Genomic DNA, 21,853 nt, shown 5'->3' on the forward strand with positions numbered 1-21,853 from the left:
TCTCTCTCCCTCTGTGTGTCTACTTATCTATCTATTTGTATATATATAACGCTATTTGTGAATGCCATAACCACCCTAATTTTCAGCGGATTGAGACGAAACTTGGCAGAAACATTAATTGTTGAAATATCTTGATGAGTTCGTTAACCAGAATAATCAGATGAAAATGTTCAAAATGGTGGCCCTTCAAACTCTTAAAAAGTTCCAAGGGAACCAAACTTCGCCCATAAATAGGTATTCAGAAAGTTTGAATAAATTTTCCTCTTTTACTGAAATATTTGTGTGCAGAAACTTATTGAAATATTGGACCCGATTAATCGCCTAAAGAAGGTTCACGTCCTTTCGCTACGGTCAGTTTTTTTTTGCAGGAGGGGGTTATTTTCCTATCGGAACAAGATGATTGTTAGTGATGATATGAAATTACAAACTGAAAGTGAAGTAACTTGTGTAACGTGTTATTTGAAAGAATAATATAATAAATGTGCATTCCTCTAACACAGAGAACTGTAAATCATGTATTTCGATTTCGGGAGCCTGAATGGCGAGGAGTGTTATTTGATTTGCTTTTTAGTAACACATTACATTGCAAATAAAGGTAGGCACCATTAGTGGTAAGTAAAATAATAATAATAATAATAATAATAATAATAATAATAATAATAATAATAATAATAATAATAATAATAATAGGTGTTGTTTGTGGCAAGGTAATATCTTAATCAATTCTTCTTCAAACGTAATGATTGTAACGCAATATCTCCCTTACAAACAAAATATTAGCAATTTATATCGAGAGAACGAGAAACTGTAGAGCGATGGGAGCAACGTTGGACAGTATGCACTCATAGTACTCAGAAAAGTAAGCGATTTCAATGCAAAAGGAACGAAGAGTCATTGTCATGGGTAGTCATGGGGCCACGGCAGAACCCTCTTTAGGCAAAGTGTCAATAACTTATATCGAGAGGTGATACTGGGATGGGACCAACTTTGGACACCGTGGACCCATAAAGCGCATCGAAAAAATAGGGGGGGGCCCAGCCAGCCTTACTTATTTCCACATAATAATATAAAATTATGTTGTCGAAATACACACACGAGTTAGCTACTAATATTTCATATTATTATTATTATTATTATCGACAGCGTCTTTTCATTACGTGTGCGTGTTTGACATGAAACCAAAGAAAAGATCCATCATTCGCAGAAAGAATAATAGTCAGTTACTTTAACTGTGAACGACAGCGAAAAATACGAAAAGAGTGGACTACCTGTAGCGTAAAGAAGCAATATTTTCTCTCAAATGGATAAAAAATCAAGCCGAGATTAATTCGAACTCGCATGGACGGCGCGAAAAGCCAGTGCTTTGTCCAATTTTTTTTAACTGACTCACTGAACGTGTTTCAGTAACTTACTTATTGCTAATTTTACTTGCTTCACTCGTTTAACTTGCTTTTTCTAATAACTTATAACGACAGAGACACGAACACAGAAACATCGAGAACAGCTAAAAATCATAGATGCTCTCCCACCGGGAATCGAACCCGGAACTCCATACACCAAAGGCGCACGTGCCAGCGACTAGACCAGCGGGAAGGGCACCACTCTCTCCCTGTGTCGTTAGGGATTACGACCACTGTCTTGCCAGCTATCACTTCTGTGGGTTGTATACTATGATCACATGTTTCTTCTCTGCTGCAAGAGTAAAACCTACATTATATGTAATACATGAGGTATTTAGACCTACATGCTCTTCATATAATGTAATAAAAGGGTCATGCTGGGAATAAGAAAAAGAACTTTCCTTGGACAAAACGGAAACTATTGGCATCAGAAATATTTATCTACGAGGCATGCGCAGTAGTATATTTCAGAGTAGTTACTGTTTTGTTCAGTAAACGAAGAAAGGGGTATAAAAAAGCAAATATGTCGCGTCAACGAGATCGACCAGATTTGACAGGGGCGGAAGCAGATGTATAGTAATACAACAACTTCGCTCAGTTGATACGAGCCGAGCCGGTTGATATCACTACCCGAGTTGGTCTTCTGCTTGGGCTCAAGAAATCGACCGTGCAGGTCTCAGCCTTAGTTTTAAGAACTACAGTATAATTTTAAGTACTACAAGAAAAATACCTTTGACTCGACTCGGATTGAACTCGAGTCGAGTCGAATTTTGGCTCGACTCCTGCTCATCCCTATTCGTATTTGTATTTTGTTTCCACTTCAACAATTTCTACTCTTTTTTTCTTCGTTTACCTATTGTTTCTGGATTTCTCTGTCGGTGTCGTCCTTTATTAACACCATGCACTATTCTTATTCCCAGCTTGTGACCCCCTTCAATGTCTTATTCAGTTTAGGCTTTTCTCCTTACATTGACTTGACATGTGATTGATTTAATTCTCACTTTTCGCGCACGACCGATGAAAATGTTTTATTATTATTATTATTATTATTATTATTATTATTATTATTATTATTATTATTATTATACTATTGAACTTGCACGGCGAAATTACTGTATAATACGATATCATTTCAGTATTTTTATTCCATTGTATGTTATTTAATTAATTAATGGGTACTAAATTGTCTCCAGATCAACGAATAAATTAACTACGGCATGCACTTTGGTGGAAATATCATTACATGAACATGTTTGGAACGAACCAATAATCTTATTGCAATGATATTTCCACCAAAGTGCATGCCGTAGTTAATTTATTCGTTGATCTGGAGACAATTTAGTGCCCATTAATAAACTAAATAACATACAATGGAGTAAAATTACAGAAATGATATCGTATTATACAGTAATTTCGCCGTGCAAGTTCAATAGTATAATAATAATAATAATAATAATAATAATAATAATAATAATAATAATAATAAACGTTTTCATCGGTCGTGCGCGGAAAGTGAGAATTAAATCAATCACATGTGAAGTCAATGCAAGAAGAAAAGCCTAAACTGAATAAGACATTGAAGCGGGTCACAAGCTGGGAATAAGAATAGTGCACGGTGTAAATAAAGGACGACACCGAAAGAGAAATCCAGAAACAGCAGGTAAAAGGAGAAAAAAGAGTAGACATTGTTGAAGTGGAAACATAAAATACAAACACGAATAGGGATGAGCACAAGTCGAGCCAAAATTCAATTCAACTACAGAATGGACATACACTATTTCGAGAATCGAGACAAGACGGGAAATGTTTACGATACTTTTCGTCTCGTCTCGATTCTCATCTCCAAAGAGAGACGAAAATTTTGATTTAGCCCTGACCCGTCTCGAATGTAAAATGTTAATTCTCATGTTATTTCATTTGTTTTAGAAACGAGATGAGAAACTCCTCTTCTCGTGAGCAACATTAAACCAAACCGAAATATTCTTTCCAAATGTCACGTTTCTCCTTGTAATGGTATGACCTGAGCGATAATTTAGCTTCTAGCTTTTAATCTTCTACGAGATAATAATAATTATTATTATTACTATTATTATTCCTGAAGATTTGATAGTTCAAGTATTGAAACATCCGAGTATTCAAATATCTGAATATAATAAAACGTATGTTATCGCTGATCAATCGCCATCAAAAATTCTAAAGTAAGAAAAAAAATTGCAACGTGCATTCGCAGAAGCACCTTGACCACTGAACCGCGATCGCTACGCGGTAAACGATCCGTCTTTAGTCTGGTTACGTTAGGTTTCTTTGTCTCCGCTTGCAAACTTGTATGTTATATTTTTCGATTCAAAATGTCTTTCGTATTTCTTTTATGAAGTCGGCAAAGTTTATATTAATAACTTGAGTTTTTCTTAAACCACTGGTTCACAAGTTCGTTCTTTCTCCACACGAAACTACAAATATGACAGATTGAATTCTCATACTCCCCATTTCTTTCAAAGCAGTCGCCATTACCTGGTCAAAGACTTATTTCCGCCACGATTCATATTAACCAAAATAAATTCATTTTTCGGAAGCGGAACTTTCACTTTCCGGATTTCGCAAAATTATGGAATTCAGTTATACTCCGGAATTCAGAAGAATTTCGGAACTAGGAAAGAATCCGGAATTTAGAAAATTCCGGAATTGAGAAAAACTCCCACTTTCGAAAAAATCCGGATTTTCCGAATTCCGGAATGTTAACGAAATCAGAAATTTCTAAATTCCGGATTTTTCCGAATTCCGAAATTATTACAAAATTGGAATTTTCCGAATTCCGGAATTTGTCCGGCTTTACTTTCGGGAGTCCGAAAACTAATAATTCCGGAACGGGCTATCCCTAGTTTATACACAACCTTTCAGAACACTAAGCTAGTAGCTGTCTACAAACAAACAAGTAATGCAAAGCATGTTGTATACTGCAATACGTCATGTATTAAAATCCGACACCATGACCCTTTTATTACATTATATGAAGAGCATGTAGGTCTAAATACCTCATGTATTACATATAATGTAGGTTTTACTCTTCCAGCAAAGAAGAAACATGTGATCATAGTATACAACCCACAGAAGTGATAGCTGGCAATACAGTGGTCGTAATGCCTAACGACACAGGAAGTGAGCGTTGCCATCGCCGCTGGTAGCCGGTGGCAATAGCCGAGTGGTCTCGGGCGTTCGGCTTCGGATCATGAGGCGCAATCCACTGGGGGTTCGAATCCATCTGAAGAGCAAGGTCGGAATTTTAACTGTCCTGGATATGTATGTGTTCGTGTCCCTGTCGAATATGGTAAAGGTCGAAGAGGCCTTGTATACGGGGAAACCCGGGTTGCTCAGGAAACTGAGGTATGATCGGTTGATCTTTAAAAAAAAAAGGTCTAGAGGCTAGCACGTGAGCCTTGGGTGTATGGAGTCTCGGGTTCGATTATCGGCGGGAGAGCATCTATCATTTTTAACTGTTCTCGATGTTTCTGTGTTCGTGTCCCTGTCGTTATAAGTTATTAGAAAAAGCAAGTTAAACGAGTGAAGCAAGTAAAATTAGCAATAAGTAAGTTACTGAAACGCGTTCGGTAAGTCAGTTAAAAAAATAGTGGACAAAGCACTGGCTTTTCGCGCCGTCCATGCGAGTTCGAATCAATCTCGGGTTGATATTTTATCCATTTGAGAGAAAGTATTGTTTCTTTTCGCTACAGGATGGATTTTCTCTTTGGTTTCATGTCAAACATGCTCACGTAATGAAAAGACGCTGTAGATGATAATAATAATAATAATAATAATAATAATAATAATAATAATAATAATAATAATAATAATAATAATAATAATAATAATAATATGAAATATTAGTAGCTAACTCGTGTGTGTATTTCGACAATATAATTTTATATTATTATGTGGAAATAAGTAAGGCTGGCTGGCGCCCGCCCCCCTAATTTTTTCGATGCGCCTTATGGGTCCACGGTGTCCAACGTTGGTCCCATCCCAGTATCACCTCCTGTTTTATCGATATAAGCTATCGACATTTTGCCTAAAGAGGGCTCTGCCGTGGCCCCATGAGTACTCATGACAATGACTCTTCGTTCATTTTGCATTGAAATCGCTTACTTTTCTGAGTACTATGAGTGCATACTGTCCAACGTTGGTCCCATCGCTCTACAGTTTCCCGTTCTCTCGATATAAATTGCTAATATTTTGTTTGTAAGTGAGATATGGCGTTACAATCATTACGTTTGAAGAAGAACTGAGGAAGATATTGCCTTGCCACAAACAACACCTATTATTATTATTATTATTATTATTATCATTGTTGTTTTACTTACCACTAATGTTGCCTACCTTTATTTGCAATGCAATGTGTTACTAAAAAGCAAATCAAATAACACTCCTCGCCATTCAGGCTCCAGAACTCGAAATACATGATTTACAGTTCTCTGTGTTAGAGGAATGCACATTTATTATATTATTCTTTCAAATAACACGTTACACAAGTTACTTCACTTTCAATGTGTAATTTCATATCATCAGTAACAATCATCTTGTTCCAATAGGAAGATAACCCCCTCCTGCAAAAAAAAAAAAAAAACTGACCGTAGCGAAAGGGCGTGAACCTTCTTTAGGCGATTAATCGGGTCCAATATTTCAATAAGTTTCTGCACACAAATATTTCAGTAAAAGAGGAAAATTTATTCAAACTTTCTGAATACCTATTTATGGGCGAAATTTGGTTCCCTTGGAACTTTTTAAGAGTTTGAAGGGCCACCATTTTGAACATTTTCATCTGATTATTCTGGTTAACGAACTCATCAAGATATTTCAACAATTAATGTTTCTGCCAAGTTTCGTCTCAATCCGCTGAAAATTAGGGTGGTTATGGCATTCACAAATAGCGTTATATATATACAAATAGATAGATAAGTAGACACACAGAGGGAGAGAGAAAAAGTGTTTTTCTCCCTTCTCGCACCTGTGGTGCGTCAGAGCTAAACCGGGCCCCTTTGCAAAACGTATTGACCAACCTAACCTAAACACAAACCTCTTACTTGCTAACGTAGAAACGTGGTCGGGAGGTGTAAGGCATGTAGAAATTGTATTTTTAATAACCATGAGTATGGTCCACTTCCATGTTTTTTCTTTTTATTTTTGCAGCTACATCGGAACGTTCAATTTTTATTCTTCACTAATTGCAAATGGCGTTTACATTCAAAATATGAGGAATTTTGGTGGCATTTGTTCGGATATTCTTCTCTTTCGAAATGAAGACAAGAACAAAAGCAATACGCAAAGACAAAAAGTATTATCAGTACTAAACATTACCAATAATAATTGCTACGAAAAACTAAATACGACCTCTTTTACTATCTCTCATGAGTTGTATGTATTATTAACAAAAATTTTTAAAATGACCTCGCTTAAGATTCGAACTTGCGTCCTTTGCATTTGTAAGCCAGCACCTTAACCACTATACCAAGATCATGGCATGGTGACCGTTTAGTTGTCGGCGTATTTGTTGTATTTGTGTTTTATGTTCCCACTTCGACAATTTTTACTCTTTTTTTGTAAGTTTAACAGCTGTTTCTGGCTTTCTCTTTCGGTGTCGTCCTTTATTTACACAATGCACTATTCGTATTCACAGCTTGTACCCCTCTGCAATGTCTTATTCAGATTAAGCTTTTCTTTTTGCCCCTCAGTAAACATTTGATTGATTTAATTCTCATACTCTCCACGGATGGAGCGCAGGAATGCCAGACTCGAAAAATAGGTGTACATTTACTTTCCTGACAGATCATACATGAAGTAATGTTCGGGTAATTTTACTTTATTTGACTTGGCAAGATATTTTCTTGGTCTATGTCAGTCGGGTAGTATCGGACAAGGCATTGGCGGCCAGTACCGGACACACCGATGAGAGAATTTTGGCGTCAATGCTTATGCTGTTTTATTATTTTTCAGCTAAACATGGGGAAAACAAGAGGAAAATGGACGGAAGAGAATATGAAGTTAGCCATAGATGTCGTCAAAAGTGGACAAATGAGCATCAGAGAAGCAAGTGTACGTTTTCAAATTCCAAGAAGTACGTTTTGTGATAGAGTAAAGACTGTGAATTCAGGGACAGAATTTAATCTCAAGCCTATGATGGGGTTATTTCGAAATACGTTTACACCAGAAGAGGATCAGCAGTTACATTATCATGTAAAAACCCTGGATAACCAGCTGATGCCATTAACCAGAAGGGAATTTCTTAAACTTGCTTATCAATTTGCAGGACACTTGAGGATTAATCGTCGTTTCAACAAACAAAAAGGTATGGCAGGTAAAGATTTTTTATTATGACTTCATGCGAAGGCATTCTGATTTGAGTCTGAGAACTGCAGAATCTACAAGTTTACAAAGAGCTGTTGGTTTTAATCAAGAAGAAGTCGGGAGATTTTTCTCTAAACTCACCGAATTGATGGATAAGTTTTCATTCCCTCCTTCAAGAATTTTTAACCGTGATGAAACTGGGTTATCCGTAGTGCATGTAAATCAACAGAAAGTAATGGCTGTGAAAGAAAAGAAGCAAATTGGAAAATTGGTATCCGGTGAACGGGGACAGAATGTCACTGTCCTTCTGAGTATCAACGCCGAAGGTGACATTTTTCCACCACCACTCTTCGTTTTTCCGAGAGCGAGAATTGACAAAGAGCTGACAAAAGATGCTCCAGAAGGCAGTGTCTTTGAAGCACAGTCAACTGGTTGGATTACAAAAGTTGGTTTTCTGAAATGGCTCCATTCTTTTGTTGAACGAGTGCATCCCTGTCAAGAGAAACCTGTATTATTGATAGTTGATGGTCATACTAGTCACAAAGATTTGGAAGTTTTGTTATTTGCTCGTTCCAATCATATTCACATCCTTAGTCTACACACAACACACAAACTGCAACCATTGGATATTAAATAATGAAACAATTCAAGAATGCATACAACGAAGCGTGCTCTGATTGGATGAGAAAGTACAAGAACTTTAAAATAACCCTAACAGACATTGCCGGATTAGTCAGAACAGCGCTGGTTAGAGTTTGTAGAATGGAATTAGCTCAGTCAGCATTTGCCTGTACAGGGATATATCCATTGAATAGAAACATTTTCACAGACTTGGATTTTGATCGTGATATGACAGAAGCAGAAAATGATCATCCACGCCAATCCCAATCCGCCAGCACACGGCCAAGACATCATCATGCTGAAGCAACACAGGCCGATGTAGATATCTCAGACATCCCTTCAACGTCTGGGCCTAGTACATCTCGTCAAATCTCTAGAACTTTTCTGGAAGAAATATCTCTACTTCCAGGTGACAAAAAAGAAATATTGAACGTGAGGAAACGACGTGGAAAACATAGTAAAATTCTCACTTCAAGTCCCTATAAAAACACACTAGAAGAAAGGAGATGCATGGCTGCAACTGCTAAAAGTGGTATAACCTCGGCGAGAAAAGCACACTTAAAAGAAAAACCTGAAATGGAAAATGGTGAGTCTTTTTCGTCGACAAATACATCATTGTTTTCAAATCCTAAAAATGAAGAAAATACTGTATGTTTGGTCTGTGGAGAAAATTTCCAGGAAGACTGGATTCAGTGCAACTTTAGCTATTGTGCCGATCTTGGAGGAGATTCTTTATTTTACAAGTGTGATGCGTGTAAGTAACGTAAAACATGTAAGTAAGGTGAAGTTCTCATGAAGATGAGAGTGTGTCATGGTGTCCGATATAGGCCTCCAATGTTTCATGTAGTGCAAATTTAGTGTTTCAGAAAAATGTACATTATTACTCAGTTATTGTATGTTGTAAGTTCGTGGTATAATGTAATTGTTCAGCAAGGAGTAAAGATTTCAGAAATGTATTACCAATTTATATTCCGCCTAACACTTATCAAATAATTATAACGAAGCTATCTATGACGATACTACCCGACTCTCCCCTAAGATTGAGGTTTAAAAAACATAGGTCATTTTGCTGAATTTAAATGTTATTGTTTGTAAAACGTTATTAACAATTTTAAGTTATTTCTTCTAATTATTGGTCAAAGAGTAACCTGATAGTATTATATTTCGGCACATAATGTAAAACTATGTTGTCCTTCATAAATAAAAATCATTTGAGTTGTGGATTACTAACAGTACCAATCACTATAGGAATAAGTGCCAATTACTGTATTTTCAGTGCCAATTACTATAGTTTTATACTTGTGTTCACTGTAAGCTCTATAAACATTTTCTGCTTTTGAAATACGTAAAAAGTACAAGTTCTCCGTAATCAATATGCATTAATGTATATTTAGAGAAAAAATCAAGAGAATATATTTAAAAAGATGAAAGATGTAGTCATCTATATTTTAAAAAATCCTTAAAGTGCCAATCACTTTTTTCTTGTACTTAATGTTTAAAGCTCTAACAAAGAATGCTATTTCTAATATTAAATGCCTTATTGATGTTTATTGTGTTAGGGCTTAGGAGATTCAGTACAAGGGTGTCTTCAATGTAAAGAGGTTCTCTAGAATTGAATATAGCTCGCTTCCTTCAGTGATTTTAACAATTGATAAGATCACAATGAATCAGTCACACTTTACAAAAAAATCGCTATTTATTTGATCTTTCGTTACCAAGAATTTGCAATACTGTAGTTATTTAAAAACACACGATAATTACTTGTGTAATTCGGATTAATTAAAGTTAAACTTATTTGCTTTAGCAGTAGGAAAATGCTTCGCATACAGAAAGGTAGCCATGTCCTTGTAATACTTTGAACAAAAATAAAGTGGTATGGTATACAATACATATTCCGACCTGTGACAATTCTGTTTCAAAATAAATTGCAGGGTGTTCGATATAGTGAACTTGTTCTCTAGGCGTCCTGTACGCTTAACTATTACGAAGTTTAGATTTATTCTTAATCGTGTAAAGATAAAGGCAGGAGAGTGCAGTTCGGGAGAGACTTTGTCCAAAAATCGAATTTACCACATTAAAGCAATTCTAATCAAGTCCAACAACATTTCTGATTGCACATTTTTTTCTTGCAGCATTTAAAAGAAAACATATTATCTTGACACATCAAAGATATTACTTTGGTAGAAAAGGAAAGAAATCTTTGTTACATGTTTTCTTTATGATCATAGGTATTTTTGATATTCAATTCAAAGAAGATGAAATATAGATGGAACGAAAGTCTTTGAGAAATATGTCTTGAGTAAGCGCAGTATTACTGAGAAAACGTTGCCTTCATAGTTCATTATGTTTTATTATTACTATTATTATTATTATTATTATTATTATTATTATTATTATTATTATTATTATTATTATTATTATTATTATTATTATTATTATTATGTTCTAATATCAAATTCCGTGTATAGTACTACTACCTTAGTTTCAAACCGTATATCTTCCCGCAAAAGTTGTTTTGTTGTTAACTTCTTAGGTTTCGTACCTGTGTGAGTATTCTGTATTCTGTATCCAATTGACAAAATTCAGCCACGGTGTGCCAGAAGACGGTACACCATTCTTCATCTTTATGTCGTATTTGCGCAAGTGAAAGATAAAGAAAAGGTAAGGATATTATTACTGAGAGAGCAAGAAGATGTGAGTGGAGAGGAGGGTGCACCGAAGTAACTAATGAGGGGACGGCAAGATGCCGCTAGCCCTTAAGCAACAGAAGTCTAAATCTGCCTCTGATATGTTCCACTTAATTTTCTTAAGTTCTGAAATTTTCTCTATCTCTCTTCAAGAGAGAGTGAGTGAAAGTTGAAAATCTCAACGTAAACGACCCGGACACCCCTTCGTTCTGAAATGACAGCAAGTGATAGTTAATGACTGGATATCGGATGATCCCTTTATATTTTTAACGATTGTTTCAAACTTTTCGTTCATATCTTACGCCATAGCACGGATGTATTGTTTCTTATTTGTGGAAATTTCGTACCTCTTTTCATTAGGAAATTACCAAATATTTTTTTAAAAAAATGATATCGGACGATTATTTACTAAAGACGGAAAGGGTATGGAAATTGTTCATACAGCTAAGAGCACAACTGTTCGTTTGTTCGTTTTACAGTAAGTGATGGATATATATATTCGTGATGGTATAGAAGATAAAGGTGCCTTCAGTGCAGTGAGCGTTCTTTTCCTGAAATATTTTTAATTGTCAAAAGTATTGTATGATTAATTGGTTATAAAACATGTTTCCGGTACAAATGTATTTTATTAGATAGAAAGTTAGTTTGGTGTGTAAATTTCCAATTACATACTCATTTGCATTTATTTCAGTCTAATTTCACACCCATCCAAGTGTCACTGATTATTGTAGAGATTTTGCATCGAGAATTCCTTTAAGTATTTGTTTCGGAAATAAAGTAACACAAGAAATACAATTTGGGCAACAAACACAACTTTTAATACCAAAGCATTAAATTTGAAATTTAATGTGTAACAAATATTATACTTCTAATTATTTCATCATATCTTCCTGTTTAAAAATTGATTAGAAACATGTGAGAACGAGTTATGAACCCTCGATTTTCAAGTTTCACAAGTTCTTTACGAAGACTCAGTGCCTCAGCCCGCTCGGCTACATTCGGTAGACGTAAATCTGTTTTCTTCTTTAATAAGAGTTTAATTCCCTTGCGAGTATTGGCAGGCCGTAAAGGCAATACCTTCTCTGTGTTCAGTGGTATTTTCAAGTTTACGGAGTGCTTAATGTCTAGAAAAGTTGCAGACTGTACGATATGAGCCCAAATAGTAAAACGTATAAGGTTATACGCCTTGCAGCTAGCGTGTATATAAAGAACAGAGGGAAAATTGAATTTCCTCAGTACAGATCTGCGGGAATTTTGATCGATCTAGGCTTACTTTTTTATAGGTTTCTAGGTTTTCGGGAACAGAAGTTTACCATGTAAAATCTATCGTGTTTGTGGTGAAAGGGATGTTTTGCACCTTAAGTCGTGACTTGTGTACGCTTGGATGCTTTAATGCTGACATTATGATTTTGCTTTACTAGGAACGCAGAATTCATGTGACAACCGACCGGAGTGGGGAATAAATTGAACACGTTCTGTAAAAGAGAGAATCTTTGTCGTGTAACTAACCTCTTGTGTTGGGACACAGCAAAGGAAGTCATTATTGTATATAATGTAATGTATATAGCTACACCAAAAGTAACACTGTCATTCAATATCTACAAAAAAATTGCCATTAAAGTAATATATCACATGTGATGGTTTCCATCCAAGACAATTGTGTAAAATTATCCCGAAAATTGCGGATGTCATTGTGATGTGTTCTCAACATTTCCCTTATCCATATTCCCCACCTACGTTGTTAGTTTGGTTGCATTTTGAAGCTTTTTTCAACTTTTAGAGTGTTTCCACACTTTTGACCTACACTGTATTTTCCGATACTCTTTCATACAGAATAATTCCTTACAACCGTGGGGTCCTATATGACCCCAAGCTAAGATTAACAGTGTGTAGCTCGCGTAATATATTACATTAAAAAATGAAAAACATTGGATTTTCATGTTTGCTTTGGAACTTCACTTTGGTACATTGTGATTTTTTTTGTGTGTATGTCAGCGCAAGTTTCTCTACTTTCTGCACCGAGTACCATTGGGGTCATATAGGACCCCAGCAATTATTAATAACTTTTGTATTTTTCCGATACATGCCACTGATTATTCGGAGTGAAATTTGACACAAGTCACTCTTCAATTGTTTTCTCGAATATATGACCCCCGCCAAGTGAACTTTGTGGTGGACAAACACCGTGCTCGTGGGTTTTCTCGGGGTTCTCCCGTTTCCTCCCACTTTCTTCATTCCACCATTTCATTCATCTCTCATTATCACCGTCTCCTTTAGCCTAATCGGCATAACCGTGGGACGTAAAACTTAAAGATTTCATTTCATTTCATTTCGAATATATGAGAAGCACCATGGCATCAAAAAATCTATCTTGCGAAGACGTAGAAAAAAAATTGCATGAAGAAATCACTGATTCTGACTTTTCGCCAGAAGATCCTGCAAGTCATGATGTTTCATCTAGTGACGATTGTGAAATAGATGAAATTTTGGACTATAATGATATAGATGAATATGATTCAGATTCATATCTAGATTCTGAAGATGAGTGTATGCTTGAAAGAAGCAAAAATGATACCTCAACATCTGCACTTACAAGTAAGTATATTCTAATGGACTTCTACTTTTGTTGCATTTGTATTTTTGTCAATCATTGTTGTCAATTGATTTTATTATTTTATGGAAATGGTAAAATACAGTCCGATATACTATCATGTAGTATAAAAATCTAAAATAATGATCTGCTTTGTTTTGAGTTTGACGTCACTCGTTTATGCTATGTAGACTAAAGGAGACGTAGGCGTACTGAGTGTAGGGGAATCCGAACCAATTTCTTCCTTCAACTGTACTCCTACCAGAAATAGAACCCGGCCCTGGGTCGGAGGTAAGTGTGCTAACCTCTAGATCCAGTGGGGACCTGAAAATAATGAGAAATAGCTCCTAGTTGAAATAGTAGCCTTGCAATATCTGCTGTGTTTCTTGTCTTAATCTATTAGTTTTCTGAATTTTCATGAAAGACACATTTCAGAATTGTTCTTTCATTTAATAATATGATTCCCCTTTTCGTTATTTCTTTTCCCATCCTTATTCAATACTGTAGGAAAAGGAATTGGAAAAGAGTCCACGATTATTTCACCTAGGCTAAAGGTGACGACGATAATGAGAATAAATGAAATGGATGATAGATGAAAGTGGGAGAAAACGGGTGAACCGCAAGAAAACCCATTCACACTGTTTATTCACCACAAATTACACTTGGCGCGAGCTGAGATTGAACCAGGAATCTCAAGCAACAGAGACGAAGATGCTACGAACGAGCCAGCGCGGCACATTATTCAATGTTGTGTTTCTGAATAATCCACTAAAATTGTTCCTAATGAGCACGATCAACTACGATGATAAACATGTTTCTATCCTTGTTCTGATTTTGATTCTGATTTCTGTTAGTCGTCTTATGTTATTGCAATGTTGATTTTCCATTTCTTTTATCTTATGAATCCGCATTTTCTTTTCAAGTCGAAGAATGGACAATAAATCTAGAATAGTAATCCACTAAGGACTTCTCAGGACTCAGTTTCCATCTCTAAGACTCCGTTTCGCAATATTATCAAGACTGGAAACAGGGCTTACACATCATAGTATCAGGAATGTGGATACGGTTCAATCTCCTTTCGAGTACTTTATGAGACCCAATATTCTTGAAACTATTTTGAAATGGACAAACAAGGAATGCTCTATTACATATGGATATAAATGGGCATATGTTGATAAGGGTGAAATTCAGTGTTTCATATTGCTTCTTATACTTGCGGAAAAGCACACAATGAATGTATTACACATTTGTGGAATAAAGAAGATGACAGGCCTATTTCCAACAAATCAATATGAAGAAATAGATTTACACAGATATCTCGATACTTCCGGTTCAATGACACTCAACAACGAGGCAAAACTCATAGTTCGGACAAATTATTTCCAATTAGAGACGCTTTTGATGCATGTGGAAGTACGTTATAGGACGCATATATAGCGGGCAACATTACTATTGATGAACAATTAGTGTCATTTTGAGGACTCTGACTCCTCCGTCATTAGCTTCAGTGCTCTCAACGTTTTCATCATTTGGTTTTCACTCAATCCTGAATGGAACAGCAGAAGTAATTACAGATGAAGAATATGTTTTCTTGAACTAGCTAAGTCTCTAACTACACAAAACAGACTTCGGCATTCAGAGTTCCCGTGTATATCTTCAGAAGCCAATAAATATCGAAAACGTGGTCGTTGTCATTTCTATGAGCGGTATGTTATGCAAGGCATATGCAAAGATGCGAAACATACGTGTATAAGCAACACTCAGCTATTCTTTGTGTAAAATGTTACAACGATTAAAATCGAATTGTATGTCTAAAATAGGCAATTAGACTGGAAAATTCAGCTATAGCACTAATCATCATCCGAATTATTAAGTTTCCCTATGGGAATTCCTGTACTTAATTTATATAATCGCACTATGTTATCAAATTATCAACACATTAAGCATATTACGTGACTAGAAAAGCTAAGTTAATAACAATGTTATAACAAACACGATAGAATGTAAAAGTGGGCACCATTAAATGTTTTTTAAACAAAGAAGGCTGTGTTTCTTCAATAAATGACATGGGGTCACCAGTGACCCTAACGGTATTCAGTGTAATGAAAAAATTCCGGTAGTAGCAGGGTTAAGAAAAATTTCATGTGTAGCTTCAGTACAGAAGTAGAGAATGACAAGTAGTATTTATTTATTCAATGTTTTTAGATATACTAAATATATATTTATGTATTGAATTAGTCGGATTAAGAATCCGAGTAGCATACTGTTCTTCTTCAAAGGACAAACGACAATGGAATGTACAGAAGCTAATTAGCAGAAGTAGTGTTCGGCTGCAGACACATTTTTTTTTACCATCGTTTAGCCAAATATTGGAATTCTTGAAGAACTTCCGAACTGATCGTTGCACCGACCAGTCATAAGAGTTATTTCTTGCTAATCTGTCCGTCTGAAAAGGTGGTAATAGGCGAGATATAATACAGTAAATGGCTGTACAGTACAGTGTAGTACATTATTTCATAGTGTGAACCACAGAGAGTTTGCACAGTCCTTTGAGCGACATGTGGGCATACATTGTCCTGATACATCAGATACCATATGTGATAATTATTACAGGGTGCTTGTGGACAAGAGTGCGATAGACTTCCTGCAGTTGAGCACTATATTAATTCGCTTTTATTCCTTCCGCTCTACAAAGAAACACATGATGAATTTCCTGTACCAAACACGAACATAGTATGAACTACCTTCTGTATGTGGAGAGGTGATTTTGGAAATTGTCCCGGACATGAATCACAATCCAATCATGTCCATGAAGTTGATCTTCCTCTCTTCTTCTTCCATTTCTAGCCTAATCCCTTTTTCTTTCTCCTTAATTGTTTTAAGAAATTTCTCCAACTGTCTTTTAGTTACTTTCCATATTCCAAGGCAATCAACTATATACCTACAAAACATTATAAAATGTTCTACTTCTTTTACTTTGTATTCCCACTTGTTCTCAACATTATGCTTAACCCCTCTTTTATCCTCACCAATTTTTCACCAATCACACATACACTATTCTCCCATATCAACTTTAGGGCCTTCAACACTTTCTCCTTTGCAATTTTCTTATAACCTTATTTTCCATTTTTTCTTCTATTGTGTTTGTAACAAGTACTCCCTCTTAATGCTCGGGAATATGCAAACAATTAAAGAAATGGAATATGATATAGATTGGGAAGGAACAAAATGATTAGGAAGGGAAGAAGAGAATAAAGCAGAAAGAAGCTCAGTAGATTAAGAAATGTGGGAAGGAGAAGTCGAAGAATTGGGCTAGTGGACTTGTGATACATGAATTAAGTGAAAAGATGAGAGACAAAATAGAAAGAAAGAATTAAAAGGATTAACACGAGATATTAGGATAAGTGTACAATGTTAATGAAATGTGATAATGGATACTAGCAGGTGGATTGCAATGATCAGAAAGTGTGACAAACACCTAATTAAGAGTTCATTATTTTTTTACCAGTTAAAATTTTTTATAAGAAGTATAAAAGGTTATACACAGGTGCACAAGAAGAAAGTGGCAATGCCTAATTAAATACTTACTATTTAGAACCAATTTAAAACTGATGTTTCATACAGAGAAAGTGGACGTATCTTGTATTCACATTGTATTTAAGATGTCAAAAATTGAATATTCTTCTTATAATGTATGTGAGGAAGGGTGTTAGAAACCGAAACTGTAACACACACACACACACACACACATACACACAAACACACACATATAATACAGGGTGTGCTATTAATGCGTACAAAAATTCAAGGGTACATAGCTGATGTCAAACAAAGAAAAAAGCCCTATTCAACTTTGGCCAAAAGTCTATAGTTTTGGAAATATAGGGTGCCGAAAGTGTGGGAAAATGAACTAGAAAGATCTATATCTTCACTATCCTAAACGATAGAACAAAGGCGGTATGGTCAGGTCAAACACATCGAATGTGCTCCATTGAAAAATGCTTATGCCGCAATCGTGAAACCCGTGCGCAAGGGATCCCCCAAAGGAAGTGGGGAAACGTCGTGAATTCTCTTAGAGAGAGAGGTCTAAATTAGCGTGGTTCGAAAGCTATAAAAACAGCAAACAGTAATTCGTTGTCGGCAATGTGATATCTTCAACGAATTCAACATGGCGCAGGAATTTTGTAATTAGCTATGTGAGGTTGCATAACTGCAACATCAGTAAGAGGTAAAAACATATGCCTTATACCGCCCATACACTGACGTCTTTTTCCGCCGTAGCCATAAAATTTCATGCGCTAGTCTTGTTAGCAGCTGTCAATACGTGAGTGTATGGGACCTGGCGTAAGTTTACGCACCGAATTTTCATAGGGTGGAAAAGTCTGGCTGCTTTTAACTTCGAGCGTAAACACGGCGCGTGAAAACGGCTCAGATGAAAGGGTTTTCGAGCAGCAGGCGGTCTCTTGCCCTCTCCACGGCGTTCTCCCTGGTCTGGTCTTATTGTTTTCAGAAGAGAAAACCTGTTCTTGTGTTGTCCTCGCGAATCGTTGCTGAGATTTCCTGGTAGACTCACCAGAAATCATCATTCCAATCTAGTTTCATACAAGATACGATTTCGGCTAAACTAATATTTCCTATTGCACAAAACGAGACATTATTTCCTAATTAAAATTCATAATTAATTTTGAGTGCACAGAGAAAAAGGTATTTAAATCCAATACTTCCTAATCTGAATTCGCAAATTATGAGAGCTCCTTTGTGGCCATATAGTCAGCGTACGCGTCCTCGGTGCGGGGCGCCCTGTTCGATTCTAGGCGGGAGCTCATGCGGTTCGGGTTCTACTTCTCATATAGGCTCGCTAAACTTATCGAACCGGATGCCTTTCGACTAGGAATTTAAGATGTAATTTAATATTTGGACATTAGTTTTTTTTTTTCACAGAGGTAAAGGCGCATATAAAGATAAAGTCACAGCTTCAGAGTTACCCATGTTGTGATACTGAAATGAAATCTTTGAGTTTAACTTCCCACGATTATGCCATTTAGACTAAAGGATACAATAATTAAGTGAATGATGATGAGAGAATTGATGGAATGAAATGTGGGAGGAAACGAGAGTACCCTGAGAAAGCCCACGAACATGATGTTGCCCACAAACTTATTTGCACGGGGATTGAACCAGGGACCCCACGCACCAGAGATAAGTGCTTTAGCACTGAGTCGCTGTGGTCCTCTGTTGTGATATTTTTTTTTTTAAAAGTATGACTGTCAATAGCATTTGACCAATTCTTGCCGAATTGAAAATTATCTATAAATCATATGTTGCTCCCGCTATTGAGTATTGTTCTCCTATCTCGTCTATGGCCTGCTCTACTCATTTAAAAAATTAAATTCCGTAATTAATTTCTTTTTAGCCATTGTACCCTACCGAGTACCTCACCTCCAAACACTTCCAAAAAATAACGTTTTAAAATCCCTCAATATCAAACCTCCCCTAGTGAGAAACAAAATTTCTGACCTAATATTTTTGCAAAAAATTGTAAATGGCCACATATATGAACAGTTGTTAAGTCAGATCTATTTTCGCGTGCCCGCTAGAACAACACGGTTTAGTGATCTCTTTTACACTCGGCGGGAGCTCATGTGGTTCGGATTCCACGTTAATCAGTAGGTCCACGTCTCATATAGCCTCGCTGATGAACGGGACGTAAAACTCAAAATCACCTCACCTCTTTTACACTCGATCGGTGAGAGTTAATACTGTCCAAAGGTCCCTTCTAAACAAAATTATCAGTACCTATAATCAGTTACCAGAAACTGCAGACGTTTTTTAAAGTGAGTATACTTTCAGATCATCTATAAATAAGCTATTTTTGTAATGTCGCTGTTGTCTTGTACCATCTTGACCTCAAATTGTTATTGTCAGAGTCAAATGGCCTAGTGCTGTATCTGAAACTTGTTATAAATAAATAAATAAATAAATAATGCTACGCTATTTACAAAAAAAAAAGAAAAGAAAAGAAAAGAAAAGAAAAGAAAAGAAAAGAAAAGAAAAGTAAAAGATAAGGTTATCGCAACCAGCAACAATGTTTCTTCCAGGCATACTTCCAGGAACTTGGTTCCCTCCGGCCGAACACAAATAAACCTGATCCCAATAACAAAGATAAATTACATTTCACTCGTGTGCAGGACACTGCTTCACCAACTAATGCAAATATTTTTTTTTATCCGAAGCTTCCCTTAAAAAAATTATTCGAAGAAAGCATCACCAGAATTAAAGCTATAGCTACCTACGAAGTAAGTTTAAACAGTAGTAATCCTCACCTTGAACAAGATACTATCCGATATTTGCTTGATAACACGGAGCAAATAATTGAGTTTGAATATCGAAATTCGATGACGATTCTTGCCATTTTGACAATGTGCTGCTTGTTATTTTAAGTACTTTCTCAACTTTACAAGAATTTATAGCGAAATAGGTTCAGAAAGTAACTATTTTTTCACGCGATCTTGACATTACTCGTAAAAAAAGAATTAATAAACCACGAGATATAATGTTTCTTTCTTCGTATATTATTACATACCTCAGTTTGTGCAAATATTTAAATCTAATAATAATAATCCTATTTCACCATTAATGCTTACATACTAAGTCAAATAGCAAATCGTTGTACAGCTTTTTTTTTGTGTGTGTGTGTGTGGTTGCTTCCCAGCCGTAAAAGTTTTGGTTCAATTTGAGGTACCGGCCATGTTGAATATTTTTCAACATTGTATTATATCTCATCATGATGGGGATATGTTTACGAACACTTACCTGAAAAGTACAATAGATGTAAGCCCAAAACAGATCATAACTAAGACCAGAATTGAAAATTACACCCATTTACAGGAAATACTCTCATAAATTTATATTAACTTATTCAAGCATTTCTCAATCTCAGTGTTCGGAGTACTATCAAACCTTCCTAGATAAATGTCAACTTAATGTATATTGCCATAAAATATTATGTAACTCAATACTTGTCATTTAAATAATTTATTTCACGAACAACTCAATCGTTTTACTATGTTTGTAAGTGATATATGCATCATTATTAGGAGAATTGAAGTAATTGACGCAATCTGCTACTTAATAGTGTATATTTTTCATAGACATTACATATTGAACATAGTAGAAACTCATCTTCAAGACTGCTTCGTGTGGATGTTTCAATATTGCAAGCTATTAATTAAACATTTATTTATGAAATATGAACTATCACCTAAGGCGTTTTTCAGAAACTCGAAACAAATTCTCCCTCAAGAGTAAATTACCCGTTGTGGATTATTTCAGGAAAAATTAGTTATGTCATATTGTTCGGTTATTAATAAACCATTTATTTATCAATTACGAACAAAATTAATTGACTCGTGTTTGAGAAAATATCTCGAAAAAACTCACAGGCAAGAGTAAACAAACCTTTTTGTATTTTTACCACAAATATAACTTATGCCAAATAATAAAAGTGGTAATGAAATATTGTGTACGAGCAGAATCGTTAGAGTCATTTTCGGTAAAATAGCGTTTGTCTTTTTATTTTCATCTATCAGTGAACTTCCTTTATTTTGGGGGATAGGAAGAAAATTCGAAAAGCTTCCCTTGGAAATCTGATAAAAGTATTAAGTTTAGAAACATATCACTCGAATTTAAAGAAAATTATCCGATGTTGAGTTCGCCCTTACTACTCCTCAATTGATTTGTATGTATATGTGGAAGCACTCAAGTTCGGGTGAATTTTAACCTCATGTCACATACCCGACAGCAAGAACGAAGAAAAAAGTCATTAAGCTTTTAAAACATTTTTTTTAATACAGTAAATTACTAAAGACTACATGTAAAGAAAACATGAAAATAAACAGTGATAAACTGGCAATAAACGAAAACCGGAATTTTGTCACCGGAAAATTCGTCATGGTAATTTCGTCACCGGTAATTTTGTCACCAAAATATTACCATATAGGTAATTTCGTTACCGAAAAAAATGTCACGATAATTTCACGATAATTTCAGTGTCTTTTAAAAAATAATACAAATACAATGAATGAACTCGAAAAAGGTTTTTAAATTGTTTTCTTTAATCTTCAACTCAAGCAAAACTATGCAGCATAATTAAAATAGATTATTATTATTAAATAAAGACTTACACATTTTAGATACCGTATTTGAGACAAGAGATAAAA

General features: G+C 35.5%; 2 protein-coding genes across 3 annotated transcripts in view; one reads left to right on the forward strand and one right to left on the reverse strand.

Moving 5' to 3' along the window:
• Nucleotides 1–21,853, reverse strand: part of LOC145688422 (protein-lysine N-methyltransferase SMYD4-like) — a 405,746-nt gene that overhangs the window by 182,815 nt on the left and 201,078 nt on the right. The window lies entirely within an intron of this gene.
• LOC145687464 (uncharacterized) lies at nt 7,771–8,373 on the forward strand. The gene has a single exon (XM_081760916.1). The coding sequence runs from the start codon at nt 7,771–7,773 to the stop codon at nt 8,371–8,373; it is 603 nt and encodes a 200-aa protein (XP_081617042.1).

Source organism: Thermobia domestica, chromosome 6, assembly GCF_964235325.1.
Source record: "Thermobia domestica chromosome 6, izTheDome1.hap1.1, whole genome shotgun sequence".
NCBI lineage: Eukaryota > Metazoa > Arthropoda > Insecta > Zygentoma > Lepismatidae > Thermobia > Thermobia domestica.

Excerpts from the sequence above, each read along its gene's own strand:
- LOC145687464 (XM_081760916.1), top strand. The coding sequence starts at position 7,771 with ATGCGAAGGCATTCTGATTTGAGTCTGAGAACTGCAGAATCTACAAGT.